At 38.7% G+C, this 18,816-nt stretch overlaps 1 protein-coding gene across 2 annotated transcripts in view; it reads left to right on the top strand.

Moving 5' to 3' along the window:
• fign (fidgetin) overlaps window positions 1-18,028 on the top strand; it is a 28,548-nt gene extending 10,520 nt beyond the window's left edge. For both annotated transcript variants that reach the window (XM_027290709.1, XM_010737459.3), the window contains one exon: window positions 11,231-18,028. In XM_027290709.1, the coding sequence (XP_027146510.1) occupies window positions 11,239-13,467 (2,229 nt within the window). In that variant the 5' untranslated portion in view covers window positions 11,231-11,238 and the 3' untranslated portion in view covers window positions 13,468-18,028. The remainder of the gene's footprint in view (window positions 1-11,230) is intronic.
• Window positions 18,029-18,816: the final 788 nt, after the last annotated feature.

The raw sequence follows: 18,816 nt of genomic DNA, 5'->3' as shown, positions 1-18,816 counted from the left end.
TAGATTCTTGTGTTGGTGGTGCAGGTCGGGTTTCCTTATGTGCCTAGTCCAAAAGCAGCAGCAGCATCAGGCATCATTGTATAACGTGTATTGTGTATTTTGAATTTCTTTGCAAATTAATAGTTTAAATCATTTATCAATAAATGTTTACTATAATAATAATGAATATTCTGATGTTTTTTTGTGGAGTGAGGGGCACAAAAGCTCATTTGGACAGGCATTGATCCCCGTCCACCCACATCACCAACCCCCCCCACCAGACCCCTGCTGCCGGCACTGAACACCTGGCCCTTTTCCTAATAGTGACCATTTGAGAGAAAGCTTTATGTCCAAGTGACACCTCCTGGTCCTGCTTTCTATCCAGGGAAGTAAAATCTATCAGCACTGATGAGTTTGTGCTCCATCAAATATATCTGTGCCAAACTGTTTATTGTGAGCTCGAATAGTGCTATTGTGCTATTCTCCAGTCCGCGTGGTGCAAAGAGCCAATTCACATTTGAGCAATGGGTGACCCTAGGTTGTGTATATTGATGAGTGGGATTTGTTTCTTAATAGAATTGTGTCTAATTAATTAGCTTTTAATTGGTTGAACTCTGAACATGCAAATGCAGCACAATGTAGAACAATCATTACGTTAAACTGCATAAAGAACTGCATATTGAGGTCACTTTAATGAAACATGTTTGCTGTGTGTATTTATTGTAAAAAAATTTTTTTGGTTTTGTAGCATCAAATCCTTCCAAACCAACGTCAGGGAGTGGATTTATAACACCAGAGAGGTGTTAGGTAAACAAAGACAACGTAGAAATATTTGAAATGCCTACCTCTCAATTTCTATTAATTATCTCATTTATTTTTCACAATTGCTTTGTGCCACAGATTAACCCTTTTTTTTTTCTTTCCTTCATTTCGTAATCTATTAAGGAATTCTCTGGAATAATTTTCATTGCATGGCCCTTCTATCCTCATTTCTATCAAAGCACTAAACTCTTTGGAGGCTGCCACTGTCTCATCCACATGCTTCATACAGCTGTTTCCAATGGACATTTATATAAATTACACTACTGAAACAATTACAGTGTTGCCCCACCACAACATGCATACTAAAATATTGTGGAACAGTTTAAGCCAATCATACAGGAGAGAAAAAATTCATGTCCTCATGATGGGTCTATATTTCTAGTTGTATGATATTTTGTTTGGGTTAGTAGCGATCACAAAAGAGCTCCTGACGATTGTTGGTTAATTTTTGGATCATCAAAGTCAGTTTAGATAACACAATGGGTCTTACCGTGTTTCATTTCATGTCTTTGTGTTTGCAAGTGTTTCGGTAAATGTTTGAAAGGAAGAACAGACTGTGCTTTTATGCTTAAATGGCCATTTTCAAGAACTATATTGAGCCAGATTTCAAGAACAATGATACAATTACACAAATTTCATAGTGTATTATTCTGATTTTCTTCTTTCAGCTAGTCCTTGTATGGGGGTTTGTTTGAGATTTTATGATCCATGTATTTGGTTTGACATAGGCTTTTTTTTTTTTTTTGCACTGGATGTCCTGATGCAACCCTCCCCATTTATCCAGGCTTGGGACCGGCAATTAGGAATGCATCCCCAGTGGCTGGAGAGCAAACCAGGGTTCAGTGTCTTGCCCAAGGACACTTCGACATGTGGGCAGGGGGAGGTGGGGATCGAACCGACCCTGCGATCAGCAGACAGATCCGTTCTACCCCCTGAGCCATAGTCGCCCCGTGCTGTTATTACCATATGCAAAAATGCATGGAAAAATGCCCCACCCTTAATGTCACGTTAAGTGGATATTATTGTAATGAAATGTCCCTGCCTTTGCTGTTTCATGTTGAAACATATTACACTAAAGAGCAAAAAATCTTCTCCTCAAAACAATTTCTGACAACACATACTGTCACAATTACCACAACGATGACAACATACTGTAAGCTGTAGCCCTCAAAAGAAAACACAGCAGCTTCACTCGGTATCTCTGCACATCAGTCAACAGATGATTCGTTCTCTGCACGTTATCTAATAGATTAAGCTTTGAACTGATTCTAGTTGTGTCTGTTTATATTTATTAAATACTTAAATGATTGTTGAATGCTGGCAGGAGCATACTTTTTTAAATCCCTCATAAGAAATGCCTCACTCTGCATACGATTTCCTATTCATGTGAATGGCTTTTTTTTTTCAGTTTAGCGAATGACTTTGGTGTCCACGATATTCTCTTCAACCCTCACCACAAACCAGGAAAGTCAGACTTTGTTCAAAACCAAAAGATACGCCACATATCTTGTTAAATTATACAATAAAACACACCTGAAATGCTGCACAAAAACATCCAGATCATTAGCATCTGATTCGTTTCATGATTTTATCCCTTTAAAACTGTGAGAAAAATTTAAGTGCACATCAGGATTTAAAGTCTTGTTTGCAACATAACATACATACAGATAAGTAATACTTAATTCCCTGTAAAACAAAACTTACTTTTAAAAGTGAATGCTGTAATTCAGCACCATGGTGCTCCACTGACCACGCCGCCTTAGCTCTTAGAAGCCATTGTTTGCCAGTGGGCGAACCAATCTCCTAGACAGCTCTTTCCTTGTAAAAGTTCCCCTTTATGGCTCCACTACTTCACTTCAGTAACTTTATTACAGTATAGCTGTGAGATTTCTATTTCATATTGACCTAAGATTGCTTCAGTTGTCTCATTTCACCTTTTGCCTGGCCTGTGTTGGAGAAGTGACCTTCTTTGAGACTTGCAGTCGATACCGCAGAATGCTTCAGAATGCTTAGACGAAAAGCTGCCAGTGGTTACAGGCAAACATCCTTTTTCTGTTCACTTGGGTATTTTCAATTAGAGTTCAATTTAAACTTTTAATCAGTTTAACATGTAAGGAAACCATAAATACGGATGGCAGATGGCCACGGCTTTCCTTGTGTGCGCAAAACAAACTTTGCTTTTGAACTCCTCATGTGCGTTTGAATTTATTTCTTTGTGACTGCGTGGAATTATCTGAAGGTAATTCAAACAAATTAGGCCTTTATTTTTTATTCTTGTTCAGTCGAACATCATGACAATCGGATCGTAAATGCTCTTTTGTGTTGTCTTTGTCTGCGTTTACCATCTGATCAAAGCATAGATGTTGCGATATTCATTTTGTCATGTATAAAAGCTTCCACATTGGTGTAAAGCAGCCAACAGTTCTTTGTCAGCAAACAACAAGAACAGCTTCTCTGTAAAAGCTTGACGTAATGCCACTGGCTGTGTAGCTAGCTGTTTTCATTCTGATTTGTGTCTCGAAATCACACTGTGAAGAATGAGATTTCTTTTTTTTTTTACAATGTGATTTGCTTCCTGTCTTAACCAGGTTAACATGGCTGTAAAGTCTTATGGTTGGAAGTGTGAAGTAATCACAGTTGTGAATCGGACCAGTGAACAAGATAATCTGTTAATTTCCAACAGTGCCTGATGGAAAGGGCCTGCTGGTTTGAAAATCAGATGACTGACTCCTGGTGCCATTAAACCGTCGCCTTGCAGTAAAAGTCAAAATGTGCCAAATGTGATAAAAAAATTTTTTTTTTTTAAACAGAAAATGCTACCAAAACTTTCCTGTTTGGATTTTTTCCTCCCATTCCTTTGATTGGAGTCTTCTCAGGGTAACAGGACTTTGGAGAAGAAGATGTTAGTGAGCAGCTTTTGGTCAATGAGCCTTCATGTAGCGAGGTCACAATTTGCCTCTCTTCTCTCTTGAAGTGTGTAAGTGATCCCTTGAGAGGCAGAGTAGCCAAGTTCATAGAGGCTTGCAGAACCGCTGCCTCTACTGTGCATGTGAAACAAGTTTCACCGAGTGCTCGAATCCAACAACTGTGTTCTTTCAACTAACAAGCCATTTGAGTATTCATCAGTATTATGCACTACAGAACACTATAAAGCCTGTCTGCTATAATTGTCTTATTTTATTCAGTGTACAAGTTCTACTTATGTGTGGAGAGCCGTTAGTTTAGCATGTGTGTGGATTTAGCTATACTTAGGGTAGTAATGGAAGATGTAGCCTCGGGGGCCTCTTGCCCTGAAGAGTCATGGTTTAATTAGCATCAGTGAGAAAGAGAAATGACAGCTCAGAGAATCTCTGAACCTCACAATTTACTGTATTACAGGGAAAAATTTCATATACATGTTTCCCCCTAAGCCTATAGAGTTTATCATGAGCTCAGCCCAACCAACAACCCAACAACCACCAAGCTTTCTCTGAATTTGTTTAGAAGTAACGAATCCAGAAGTTATTAGTGCACCGTGTAGCAAAACAGTGTATAATCTGGAAGTATATCACACGTAGCAACAAAACTGTAACTATCTTGTGTGTGTTCTTCATCACTCTGAATATATATATATAGAAAGAAACAGCTGCACATGCGCACACGATTTCTTATTGTCACCAAATCCTGTGAAAAGAACAAAACCAACAGCTTTAATCCATTGTTCAACACCCTGTTTATGTCACTCAACCCCACCCAAGCCCATTCATTCCTGCTAAAGATGTAAAGTCATTTCCTTAAACACGTGGGCACTGTAGCATGTAACAAACCTTTCTCAAACAGGATTAAAAAGTTGTTTCGGTGGGGACTATTTTCAGATGCCTGTTAGCAGAGATGGGGTCTGCTGTGAGTATTTACAGCAGCAGGATGGTGTTTGTAGGATTAACTACAAATAAACCACAGTGTTCATGTTCATTGTAATGAAGAGGCATGGCAGCATCAACCTCAGGACTTTTTATGTGTACTGCCTGCTCTCATATCAAACGTTGGCCTGCGCTTGTCATCGCTTTGGATATATATACACAGTACACACTTGTGTGTTTTGTACTACCTCTTTTAAGGCTTGTTTGACTGTAATTCAAAATCCAAAGTGGGCATTTGTACAGTTAAATTATGAAATGATTTCTGAGTGGGAACATTTACATCTTCTCATTACATTTCAGATGAATTATTCAAATGATCAAGACTCTGTGCCAGCAAACAGTTTTACTCTGGTACAAGCTCTCACAGCTGCTGATGAAATATTGTGCAGCTCTGTAGATTAATGCACTATTAGGGTTTTTTTTTTTTAGGCTGACTGTAAGAGGAGCAAGCTTTCTTTTTCTTTTTCCATAACCACCATGAACGTGTATTACACAAACACAAGACACGTATAACTTAAGCTGCAGGATCTTACTGTAGCTGTAGCTGTTATATTCTATATTATTTGGCAGTGAATCATCTTCCTGGCAGAATGGCATACAGTTTGGTTGTTGCTCTATGGAGAGGGATGGTGAGCTATTGAAGTAATGATTTCGACCATTTAAGTCAATCTGATTTTTTTTTTAATCCAACAAACTAATTTCATTTAGTCAGATGCAGAACTGCCAAACAGCTTCAGGAACCATCCTAATCAATCTCGTGTGATGATATTAGGACGGTAGCACTAGTCCAAACCTGTGACCGAAAACCCAACACACTGTTGGGCTGTCCCCGTAGAAAACAAACAACTTCTAATTTAAAAAAAAGGGCCTTCAGTCTTGTTTTGTTGCTCTCATTTTGTGATCCTGTGTTGCAAACATGAAAATCACTATGGTTGATGACATTTCTAATTGAATGTATGAAAACAGTGTATGTTTAATGACTAATTTAAATTAGCATGCAGTATAAATGGCTGGCTTAGTAATGTGACAAGAGTGAATAGTTGCATCTGAAATAACATGTTAACTGTTCAGGAATGCAACAAGTGATTCATACCACTGCTTCATACACAAACTGATAATACAGGAACCACACTGAATGTTTCATTTACTTCATGATCCAGGTGTAGAAGCTGATTTAAAAAATTTAATTTCTGAAAATTAGTCACACTTAATACTAAAAAACACCAATCAACAAAGCTGGATTAGTTTACTGATAAAGAAGACACATTTTACAATGTGAATGAGATTATGGACATGGAAATGTTCCCAATAAAACACATATTATTAAAACACAAAAAATATTAAATACAACATTCATTGTGTCATATTAAGGATTAACGTGTTACAAATCAGATGTCTGCAGACACGTCCAAGGAACCACTGTTTGCTATAATATAAATTGTAATGACATTCATGTGTACTGTTTATGCATGCCCCCACTCTCATGCTTTGTCTGTGCCAGTTGAATCAGTCTCTGAGTTTGCTCCAGAATTTTCATTCATTGCTTGAATGTTGAATGTTGTATTTTCCCACCTGCCACTGTTTTTGTCCAATCAACGCATCAGATTCTTTGCATACACCTGGCAAAAAGTGCAGCTCTGATTGAACTGTGATGGAAGTGACACAAAAATTCAAATCAACAAACAAAAGTTGTACATTTTCAGTGTGCACACTTCCTCACTTACAATATAACTTCTAAAACAAACAATAAAAACTCCCCTTATATTTAATAATAACATACATTGTGAAATATCTGCGGCTGAAAGAAAGTTAACTGATCAGGTTGTTAATTTATCTGCCAACATAAAATGATTCAAGTTATGTAATTATTCTTAGTCATTCAATTAAGTAATATAAGCCTCAGATATAGTTGCAGCTTCACCAGTTTTTTTTTTATATCAAATCCTTAACAACATTCAATGATTAGTTTTATGTCATTGTCAGACTAAACATGCACTTCTTGTGCTCTTGCGGGTTGTGATGAACATTTATTACATGATTAATTACTTTATTGAATGGGCTAATTAAAAGGATTACTCCTTTTCCATATCTAATCTTTTGTGTTAAATGTTATCAAATTGATATAATTTGTTTATTGTTAATCAATATAATCGTTAATAGATATCTCGCTTGTTGACATTTCACAGCGTGTAATCGGCCAAATGGCAGTGACAGACTCTCAGTTTCATCACGGTATTCTGCTACATTTAGCAGTGTTTCAGACATTTACCACACAGGCATGCTTTAAATAACTAATTTGTCTTAACTAAACTGAAGTGAAGTGAGTCACAATGGACTTTGGCTTTGCTTCCTGTACAATCACAAGTATTATTATGATTACAAAGAGAGGCCCTAACACATGAAGGTGTCTGTTGGCAGCCAGGTCAACTACAATAAACATACTGTAAGTGCATGCTTGTGCAGTCGTTTTCCACCTTTCATGTTCGGATTAGTATCCACCAGGATCTGTGGACTTTGATAGTGTGCAGACATAGTAATTTTCTACCATGGGTGGTCAGACTGTGAAATGTATGGGCAGTAGCCCTGGAAAAGACAGTGACTGAGGAAGGCATATCTTTTCTAAATGAGGGGTTAAATGGCACCCTGCCATCTAAAGATTGGAATTACTGCCACATGGAGCTCTAAATTGAGTTTAAATAGTCTTAACTTGATATGTGAGATGAATGGGACTCTGTAGCCATACCGATTACCATTTCACATTGTATTAGAATGTTTTGCCCCACCCCTACTTAGAATATCTCCAGTGAATTTGAATATGAATATGAGCTTGTTTTTTATTTATAAACGTAATTACTGTCTGTCTGCAATATTTGCACGCTTGTCAAGTAGAGTGGTCTGTGTGTGCAGAATAAAAGCAAAAGCTCCCATAATTATGTTTACGTCCAGCGATGAAAATCCCAGGGTTGTAATGATCAGTAATTATAAATACTTTTCAGCATGTCTACTGCCTCAGCTGGGACTATTGTGTGGTGTGAAGTGCAGAGTTTGTGCAGCTTAATTATGACATTGTACATGACTAAATGTACCAGTCTGCTTCGGCTCTGCAAAACACTTCCAGTGCGTAATCATGCTCAAGTCTGACTTTAAAGAGCTCATTACAGTTAGTTTTCTAAAGAGCGGCTTATTAAACACAGTTACCTAATAAGCATCTTTGGTGGTGCAAATTGGTAAAAATGGTAATGAGTCTGATTAGGCCACGTTTCAATTACGACAGCTTTCACTTCCCTCTCCCTCAACCCTCCCACCTTCCCCTCCCCCAAACCAAAAAAGAGGAAGGAAAGTCCAGCTCTTTATGCTTGGGAATCCTCCTGGAAGGCATTTTGCTCTCTCTCTTTCTCTCTCTCTCCCTCTCTTTCTCTTCCTCTCTCTCTCTCCCCCTCTCCCTCTCTCTCTCTCACACACACACACACAGCACACAGAAAGAGGAAAAGAAAACCGCTCTGCCACCTCTGTGTTTCCTTTCAGCGGCACAGTAATGAATAGAGAATTGTGCAAGCGGCGGTCCAATTTACGCACTGGGAAATTGGATGGACAGAGTGGAAGGCCTGCTCTTGTTTGCTTAAAAACGGCCTAGGCTACCAGATTAATAGTTCCCAGAAAGGTCAGCATCTCTGTTTCATCGATGATGATCACTGAACCATAAATTAAACACCATAGCATAGCATAACACCATGGTATCACATGTCAAACGCATTTCGGCTCCAGCTGGTCTTCAATGAGAGCGAGATAATCTATAAAGTATACGACATATATAAAAAAAAATAGTCACAGTGATGACTCTAAAATAAATTGTGCTGTTAAGATTTCAAATGATCATGATCATTTTAGATATTAACCTATAAAAGAAGTCAAAAATATTGGATGAATGTCGGATCAAAAAGATGATTTACTCCTTTATTACCACCGTCTCAAATTTACCGTAGAGGCTCATTCAGATCTATGAATTGACAAACACATTAGTCTAACAAAGGCTGTATTTGTTGGTGGCTGATCAGTGGAATTTGAGCTCGAGCCCGAGGCTATCTGAAAACATTCTACTAATGGACGGCTCTGTAATTATACCATTTCAAAGAAAGACAAAGGAACCTGTGGATGTTGTATTTGAATTTCCAGGCAGGTGGAATAAAGGACAACGTTTTTCCGTAAAACCAAAGTACAAGATCATTATGCTAATGTACCGTGTGTGTGTGTGTGTGTGTGGGTGCATTTGTGTCTATTCATGTGTTAGTATTGGTATGTCTATTTGTGCGTGGATGCTGTCCATTCCTGTAACCTGTGTCTAAACCAAAACGTCTGATTCTCATTTAAATAATATAAAATACAGGTTAACACATTGAACCATTTTACACTTGCGCACAATACAATTTATTATTTCTTGTACAGCTTTCGAATGCAAGACTAAAACTATTTTTTTAGTGTTTACTTGTTGTGTAGGTTCTGTATTAATGGAGGCCACTAAAGAGAAAATATCATGCGCCACTCCAAACCTAAATCTTAGGTTTGATTTATTTTTCGATACAGAAATTAAAAGTGTTTCTCAGTCTGTTTTTTAATGGTGTGTCGTATTTATATAATCATCTTGGATGGTTTCCATTTTATAAAATACCTGATGCTCAAATATCTCAAGTACACTTTGCGAATAGCACTTCTTTGATTGTCCAAAGTGGCACATTGTTCAGAGAGGATTAACAGTAATAGAAGAATCTCACTCAATAAGCTGTTATTGACAAAATGTGCCTTGAGTGTTAATGAACTCTGCTGAATGATTTTACAAAAACCATTATCCTGATACTTGTTCTGTGGTGTCAGTAAATGCTGTGAATGGCTGAGATTTTTTTTTTGGCAGACAACACTGTGCTAGTCGCTATTGCCCAAATACAGTTTTGTTTGTTTTGATGGGAACATTTTTCTCAGCGATAATGTGGGGATTTTTTTATTTTTAATTATATTTGACAGTTAGTTAAAAAGGTATTCTAACGTAACAAGTGGAGAAAACATCAGGCTGCACTGGAAAAATTAATCTTCCACTTAAGAAGTCGTTCTCCATTGCGCGCACACCTATCAAACAGAATGTAGTTGGTCTAAAGCAGTAGTCGGTTCTCATGGGTGCCATTCATATATATTCTTCAATTTGATTTACATTAAAGACTTTTTGTTATTTTTTATATATTTTTCTCATCTTGCTCGCTGTCCCCTGTGATCTTTTTTTGTTTTTCATATTCTATTTTCTGTAGGTTCATGAACCTTTCTGTTCCAGCACAGTATGGTGACCATATTTGTCTGCCCGGGCTTTTTTTTGGCCTCAGGCACTTTTTCTTAATCATTAGCTTGGATGGTTGACAACCATGTGAGCCATAGCGTGGATCTCTTTGACTAAAACCTTGTAAATTAACACAATTAGTGCAGCATCATCCTGCTAATTAGCTCATGGTGTCTAGTGTGGCGGGTGGGCAAATAGCTGGGAGGGAGTCAGGAGGGAATCTGCAGACAAACACTGTGTTTGTAATCTGCCTCTGGACAGTGGCTGTTTGTTGCCTAAATCCTCTGATATGGACTTAATCTACTGAAATATATATATATAATGTAGCGTCATTGTAATGTAAGGCAGGGGACGTTTGGGTAAATGCATCTCCTCTCATATCTTCTTGTAGCTTTTGCTCAGATTAGTGTTGATCTGCACACTATCTCAGATTGTTTTGAGCTGTAACCTCTCTAATAGTCTATATTCTTTGGGGGTATAGTACATCCTCTGATAATCCCAAGCAGAGGAAAAGATGACAGCATGTGTGAAAACTTTTATTTGCAGATTGACTTTAGGATTTAACTTGATTATTTATGTCATTCAAACCCTTAGGGCCATACAGAGAGGCTGAGAGAGGCTGCAGAGAAAAAGACAAGTGAAGCATGTTTTTTTTTCTCCCCCCTCCCTCACTCTGTGGACTAGGAAGCAGTAGGCAGACTGGATGTGGATGTAATTCATGCTGGGCTGAGGGGTTTGTGTGATGAAAGCAACAGAGCGCTGCCAAGGAAGATTGCTTTGCTACTCTCCTCCAAGCAGATTTGAAACTGTCTCAGAATGCCTCAGATGAGAGTTGGATTATAGACTGACCCGCAATGTCTGTGTCATTCTGCTCTGTGTTGGGTGGATTATACCACGCTAACCAGGTGTTGGGTCATCCCGGCATACTAAACATCCTCACACTGGACATGATGTGTGTTCAGGTAGTGTTTTCTGTTTTAGTTATTAGGGTGCAGGTTGTGCTTTTTTTCTTAATTTGCCACCTTTTGTCCACCCAAGAAATTAGAAAAAACAAAAAGCAATTCATGCATTATGGACTCTTTCACACTGATTGAATTATGAATTCACTATTTGATTATTATAGAAATGTAATGAATGTTTTTTTAAAATGATTATTAAACATGATTTAATGCTTACTTTGACATATTTCTTCCTTATACGAAAAATCTAGGTCTAAAGATGCAGTGGACCCCAGAGCATACACAATGGGCAGAGCAACACTTTGACATCTCATCCACTACCCGCTCGCCAGCACACAAAGTAGAGGCCTACCGGGGGCACTTACAGCGAACGTACCAGTATGCGTGGGCAAATGATGACATCTCTGCACTGACTGCATCCAATCTGCTGAAGAAATATGCAGAGAAATACTCTGGGATCCTAGAGGGCCCAAATGAAAGAGCCCTGCTGTGTTCCTACTCCGATAGCACCGGTGGACTCATGAATGGACGAAAGTCGGAGAATGAGTCCTGGCAGGAGGGGATTTACCCAATGAACTGTGCTCCAGATGTTATATCTGTGAGCAAAGCTGGAATGACAGCTGCCCTACCCCCTACAGATGTGTCGGCTAGCATAGGCAGCTCCCCAGGGGTGGCCAGCAGCTTGTCTGAGCCTAGCTATTCCAGCAGTAACTGTGGGAGCCACACAGCCACTACTCTCCACTCCGGCCTCCCCTCTCAGGAATATACTGCCAGCTACAACGGCTCCTACCTGCATTCTAGCTACAGCGGCCAGAGTACCCCGGCCCTCCCCTCCCCACATCCCTCTCCTTTGCACAGTGCTGGGCTCTTACAACCACCACCCCCACCTCCTCCCCCTACCTTAGTGCCGAGCTACAATGCTGGGTCTCCAAACCTTCCCAACTACAATTATCCTCCAACAGGGTATCCTTCTCAGACTGCTGTTGGCCCTAGTTATAGCCCTGGGGGAGCGCCCCCTCCTTCTGCTTATCTGCCGTCCGGTATTGCAGCTCCTACTCCAATCCCTCCTTCCACACTGCCTGGCTACACCTACCAGTCCCATAATCATACACCAATTGCACCAACACCTTTGAATGGCAGCACATCCAACTCATTAAAACGAAAAGCTTTCTACATGAGTGGACATGGAGATATGGACTCTAGCTTTGGTAATTTCAACTACAACCAACAGCGCTCTTCACAGAGCCCAATGTACAGAATAGGAGACAGTGGTATCTCAGACTCAAACAGGGGCAATGCCTTTGATAGGAATGCAGAGGCATCGTCTTTAGCGTTTAAGCCAACCAAACAGCCAATGTCGTCTGATCAACAAAGAAAATTTATGATACACTCTGGCAGAGCACTAACTCCTCCATCTTATGGATCAACCAAAAGCTCTGTGGGTGATCTCAGAACTGGTGAGCCCTACAACAAGTTTGGTTCCCCCATCATGAGCGAGCAAACTGAAGAGCACAGACAGCACCTCTCTCACTCCCTAACAGGGCCTGACATTGGTACGGCTACCTCGTCCATCCATGCTGCAGAGGAACAACTGAAGAACACTGACTCCAACCTGGTGGAGATGGTGACCACAGAAATCCTTCAGCAGGGCCCTCCAGTGGACTGGAGCGACATCGCGGGTCTGGATATGGCCAAAGCAGCCATCAAAGAGGAGATACTATGGCCCATTTTAAGGCCAGATATGTTTAGTGGACTTGCCACATTACCTCGGAGCCTCCTTTTATTTGGACCTCAGGGAACTGGTAGAACGCTGCTGGCCCATTGCATGGCCAGCCAATTGGGGGCTGCCTTCTTGCGACTCAGCAGCTCGGCTCTGGTGACCAAGTGGCTAGGGGAAGGGGACAAGATCATCCAGGCTTCTTTCCTGGTGGCCCGGTGTCGCCAGCCAGCTGTGTTGTTCATCAGAGAGGTGGACCTGCTGCTTTCAGCCCAGCTCAGTGACGAGAGCCCAGTGAATCGCCTCAAGGCTGAGCTCCTCATGCAGCTTGACAGTATTCTCACCTCTGCTGAGGACCATGTCCTTGTGGTCTGCTCCACCAATAAGCCTGAAGAGATCCCTGAGTCCCTACGGAGGTACTTTACCAAGCGACTGCTCATCCCCTTGCCTGATGGGACGGCACGACACCAGATAATCAGCCAACTGCTCTCACAGCACAACTACTGTCTTAGTGACAAAGAGATGTCACTACTGGTTCAGAGGACAGAGGGCTTTTCAGGACTGGACGTGGCCCAGCTGTGTCAAGAAGCTGTGGTAGGTCCTCTCCATGGCATTCCTGGTACTGACTTGTCGGCCATCCATCCCACTCAGATGAGACCGGTGTCCTACCAAGACTTTGACAATGTGTTTTGTAAATTTCAGCCCAGCATATCACAAAAAGAACTTGACATGTACACTGAGTGGAATAAAATGTTTGGTTGTAGTCAATGAGAGAGACCCATCAAACACAATTTCTATAAAACCAGATAAAAACAGATATGTGTTTGGCCTTCACTGAACAAGAAATCTAACAAATAGTGGTGACATAAACGTACACAACAAAGGGATGGTCACTGAAGGCTTTAGACAGAAGTTGACATCACCCATTGGTATAAAGTAACTAAATGCTTTATGTGTCTGACGCTATGTGCTCACTAAAACTCAAATGACCTGGAGACAATGCCCCCCCCATTTTTGTATATACATATATATATATAAATATATATACACACTATTCTGCTGATCTTGAGATTTAGTTGCTATCAAGTGCCTGAGGTGGTGCTGTTTATTTTTATTTCTTTCTCACAATCTTCTTTGGTGACATGTGCTAATATATAAATATTAAAAAAAGAAAAAAGCTTTAAAATGAGACAAAAAACTTGCTTTCTCTTTTCCATTAGAACGGTGTTCTACAGCTGTGTCTGTTTCGTGCTCTGTGTGAACAGTTGTGGTTAATTTGAGCTAAATGAAATTTATTGACATAATTACAGTTGGGCTTCATTACCTTGCACAGGTTTGATGTATGTGTAAATCATTTAATTACAATAACAAGGACATACTTTTCTCTCTCTCTCTCTCTCTCTTTTTGCCAGAACATTTTTTTTTTTTTTAGCAAACTTAAGGTGAATTTGGTTGCTGTACTAGCCTCTCCACTATAGATGAAGTTACAGAAACAAATATTATTTTAAAAGGTGACTTCAATCCAAACAATACACTAATTATGTAATCGCTGTTAAAATATTGTTACAGTAGTAATTTACAGCGTTTCACATAAATGTAAAATTCTACCATTATTTCTTTTGATGAAAACTCAGGAAAGTGATAATGATATGTATAGTACCTCATAAGCTTGTGTCGAAGCACTACAAGAGCATTTGGCTTGCATTTGAAATTTCCATCATCAAACCATGTAAGGCTATATAATACCTCAAACAAGCTCAAAAAGACATGAGAGGGTTCTTACAATGAATGTATGAGAGAAATTCTGGTTCATTTACGAGACAAAACATTCGTTTGGGGTTCTTTACCTTCTTTTCTTTAGCTTGTGGTGATGCAGAGCTGAGTGAAATCCGAAAGGTTGCAGACAAACATCTTGGGGTTGAGGAAGACAACTGCCCCGAGCTATTTCATTCCATCCTGCTGCCGTTTTATCACTAATGAAACCTAAGGATTATGTATAGCCTAAGTTCCTTTCTACCTCAGTTTGTTAGTTATCTCTGAAAGACAAATTCATGAAGACAGCAAAATGTCAGAACCTATTCTGCCTGTTTGATGAGGAAAACGTTTTGAGAGCAACACCAAACAGTATTTTGTTGTGTGCAAAATCTATTAGCTTTACATTTTGATAACTCCCATGAATCCTGTTTATCACCACACAATGCACTTAAAGGGGAATACCACTGAATATCATGTTTGGGGTACACCACACCTTTACAATTTGATATGTATTATCTTGTTGCCATTACTTATTTGGCCCCCGAATGTGGGATGTCAAATAGAAAAACTAAATGTGACGATATTCACATTCAGGTTTGATAAACATTTGCTGGCATGAAACCAATTCCATTATTTTAACCCAAAGTTTGGAGAAGGATTGGTTTGGCCTGTCTCAGGCCATAGCTGTAACATTCATGAATTGAGTGGCATTCCTTTTTAAGAACATGTCATGAAGGCTAGTCTGTACACAAAACTGTTTTTTTTTTTTTTTACTCCTGTGTTGTCATTTTCACACTTAAACTGTTGTGTTTACAGTGCTATTAATCACTACTTGCTTGCCATTAATCAGTGCATTTCCCATGCAACATTTTTGGCAATGAAAGAGCGGGACTGACAGCTGAATTGGCTAGTAACAATGTTATTGAATGTATTACGTCCTCTGAGCAGTAAGGAAAGCAAAGCACTTGCACATTGAAGAATGCCACTGAAGTAGATAGCACTGGTGTAGGCGTATAATACTGCAGAGGCACTAAGGGACCTTGTGTTTGTTTTTCAAAGAAGGTCCCTTCATGTTTGTTGCCTATTGCACATGTTTTATTTGGTCTTTTTTTTTTTTATTGGACAGTGTGCATATTGATCACTGCCACCTGGTTTGGTATCATTAACTCTTCCAGACCTGTATGAGGATGTACACAGAACATTCAGACAATAGCACAGAAACTACGTAGCAGCAGAGAATGCTAGCAAGCTTGCCAACGTTAATATCTTGTTGTAGTTTCATATCTGTGTTATATATTTATAGATACGTGATCCCGTCATAAGACGGCTGACATCCATTTTCATTAAATGCACACAAGTTAGAGTAATTGGTGAAATGTTAAGACAACCTCAAGCAAGCAGATCAACTCACAAGCATTTCATTTGTGACATTCCAGTCACCATTTTCTTACTGAATAGACCACAGTGTAGAATATAAGTGGATTTATGTTTCTTGGTAGGTATTGTTTTCTCATATTGTATTGATGTGGGTCCTTTGATTTAAAAAAATCCTTTTCTCAATGAACTGGGTCACTTTTTTCACATGGCGGATTACTACAAAGTTATACAGTTACAAGAAAACATTAAAGATGGATTCATTGTTGGTGAATTGTACAAAAGTAGTTTGATTTAACTTAGTGTTAGTTTCTCTTTGAGATTTACTGTACCACGTCCAGACGGTCAATAGCCAAATTTGTTTTCACACAAAAGTGTCCGTTTAAAAGCTTCAAAGACAAGGAACATGCACAGAAAATTGGGCCAATAATAATAATGGGAAATATATTTAAAAGGGTTGTTTTTACTGCACAAACTAGAAAGGTGTTTGAGCAGAGAGCTTAAGCGATCGCAGAACTCCCCTTGAATATTGTGTGATTTATTATTACACCTGTTTATTGGTTGAAATTTCCCTTGAAGCCAAAGTAAAACAGCTTTTGTTTTTTTAAGGAGTTTGAATTTCAGTGTCTTTAATGCAACAGTGCACGCTGTGGATATTTGAAATTGGCAAATTTTACAGCCCTCTCACTGGGCATTGTTAAGTACTTGTATCACAGTGTGTCAAAAAACGTTCAAGGAACATGTGAGAAACGTTTGTAGTTTTATGTTGTCTGAGTTTATGAACAGTCATGCACCTCTGCCTTGAGTTCAAATAGAAACATGAATAATTTGTTTATCTTTGACACACACCACACTCTGTCTTGTCACATTGGAATATAATTGTTTCTGTGTCCACGATTGCTAATTTTGCTCGTCGCAAGATTTTTGACAAGAAGGTGATAAGAAGCCCTAAGTGCCATTAACAAGCGCTGATATCATGAGTATAAGAGGTTGACTGTTCATGACCTGACAGAGAGGTGTACGCTAAAAAGGGGAAATGTTCCACTCAAGTGAAGTAGTACTTGTAATCACTCCGATAACAACAGATCTTGTCACATATTTGCTTTCTTTCATTATTATTTTATTTGTCTCCCCAACGGTGCAATAGGGCACATTGTAACAAAAGGCACACGGATTAGAAGTTACATTCGTATGTTTAATTTCGCAAAATAGACAGTCAAAAGATTTATCTGAGGAAAACAGTTTGTTCAGATAGGTTGTATATTTCACATACTGTAGATGGTATTATAAATAATCATTCATTGTTGATGAAGAAGTGATGGAAGCGCCAAGAGTCACAAACAACACTTGAGCAGAAACTATGATAAGCACATCGAGTCTCACAGTGATGCCAACTCAGTCACTTGAATCGCTTTTTTTTTTTTTTTTAATCTTTCAGTATTTCTGTACTGCTTAAGATTTTTGATTCCATCCTTCTGTAGTTTTATAATCTGGCTTCTTCTTTTATAACCATTTCTACCTCATTGCTACATATTGTACATGTAGTACTTATGTCCTGTCATTTTGAATGTCATGCATTTGTGGATAAAAAGTAAAAAAAAATAATAATAAAAAAAAGAACAAAAAAATAAAAAAATAAAAAGCTTGCCCTTGAATCTGAGCAGTCTACCTCTTAAAGACTGTCTTTACACTGTCAAGTACAAGTCACAGAAAAAAAAAAATGAAGGCACCTTGAGGGCGAAGATGAAGTTAACCTGCACATACTGACGTACGGTTTATTAACAGTACCATGTTTCCTTTGAATTGTTGCGGGTCTTCTACAAAGTCACCAATGCAAATTCCTAAAAAGTACAGTAACAAATTGCTTTAATCCTTTGTTAATTGTTGTAGTGCGCATGTTAATGTGTATGTATGTGCACTTGCGATTCTACATGCAAGTACGAGGGGTAACATTAAGATATGAAAAATCTGCATTTTTACTTTTCATATACATGTACAGAGAATAAACTTGCACATAGCTGTACTTATTGTACATTTGCTAATGATATACAGCATACATACGAAAAATGCACCACATACATGTTTATATGTGTGTATGTATCGCCATACTTACAGTACAGTCAGTTTAAATGTATTTTCATTTCAAGGTACATAAAGGTTACTGAAATACTGAATAAAGATGTTTTCTTTTTTTTCCTGAAAACTGGATGCATTTTGTACCTTTACTTGATTAAATTTGCAATGGTGTGATTGATTTAAGCCTGTGCTATTTCCGTTTCAAGCAGTTTTTCTTGTGGAGGACGATGTTCAGTCCATGACAACTTAAATCATCATTTCTTTGTTTCACTGCACTGGTGTTATATAGTGAAAGTAATTCACAGTTTGCATTAGTTTACAGAGGCTTACTTTTACTCTTCCCACAAACACACACCTCCTATACACCCCATAATCATTTATAAATCCATACTGGCTGTTTTCTATTAGAAAATGAACAGCCATGTTTAAAATTCCTCTTCCTCTCATGGTATCATTAAGTAGTAGGTGTTATATGCGTGGGAAGTTTCTGTCCAATTAACATAAATGAGAAAAGACACAGTAGTTGGTAATTCTCTTTTTTTATCCTGTGAGTACATCAGTCATCATATATATATATATAATTTCATGATTAAACACTGAGTGGGAAAAACACTGGTTTTACAGGAAGAAAAAAATTATAAAATACATTTTGTACATGTATTATGTCATTTATGCCAAATCATTTTGGGAAACATTCATACTTTGCACTGAAGATTGTAAATAAAACATGTTTTCATTCCCATAGAGCCTTTCTTAATAAAGATTTGACTTGTACACGACGACGATGAGTAAAATTAACAAATTCACAAAAACTAAAGGGTGTGAAAAAAGGTAATTTCCTATTATCAGTGTCTGTCAGCGTCTGAGTACTCTCCCCCCACAAGCATTGATAAGCTTGTCAAGGCGAGGACATCA

This window comes from Larimichthys crocea, chromosome XVIII (genome assembly GCF_000972845.2).
Source record: "Larimichthys crocea isolate SSNF chromosome XVIII, L_crocea_2.0, whole genome shotgun sequence".
Lineage (NCBI taxonomy): Eukaryota > Metazoa > Chordata > Actinopteri > Sciaenidae > Larimichthys > Larimichthys crocea.
Note: the sequence above shows the minus strand (reverse complement) of the source record. Positions and strands in the feature narration are given on the sequence as shown.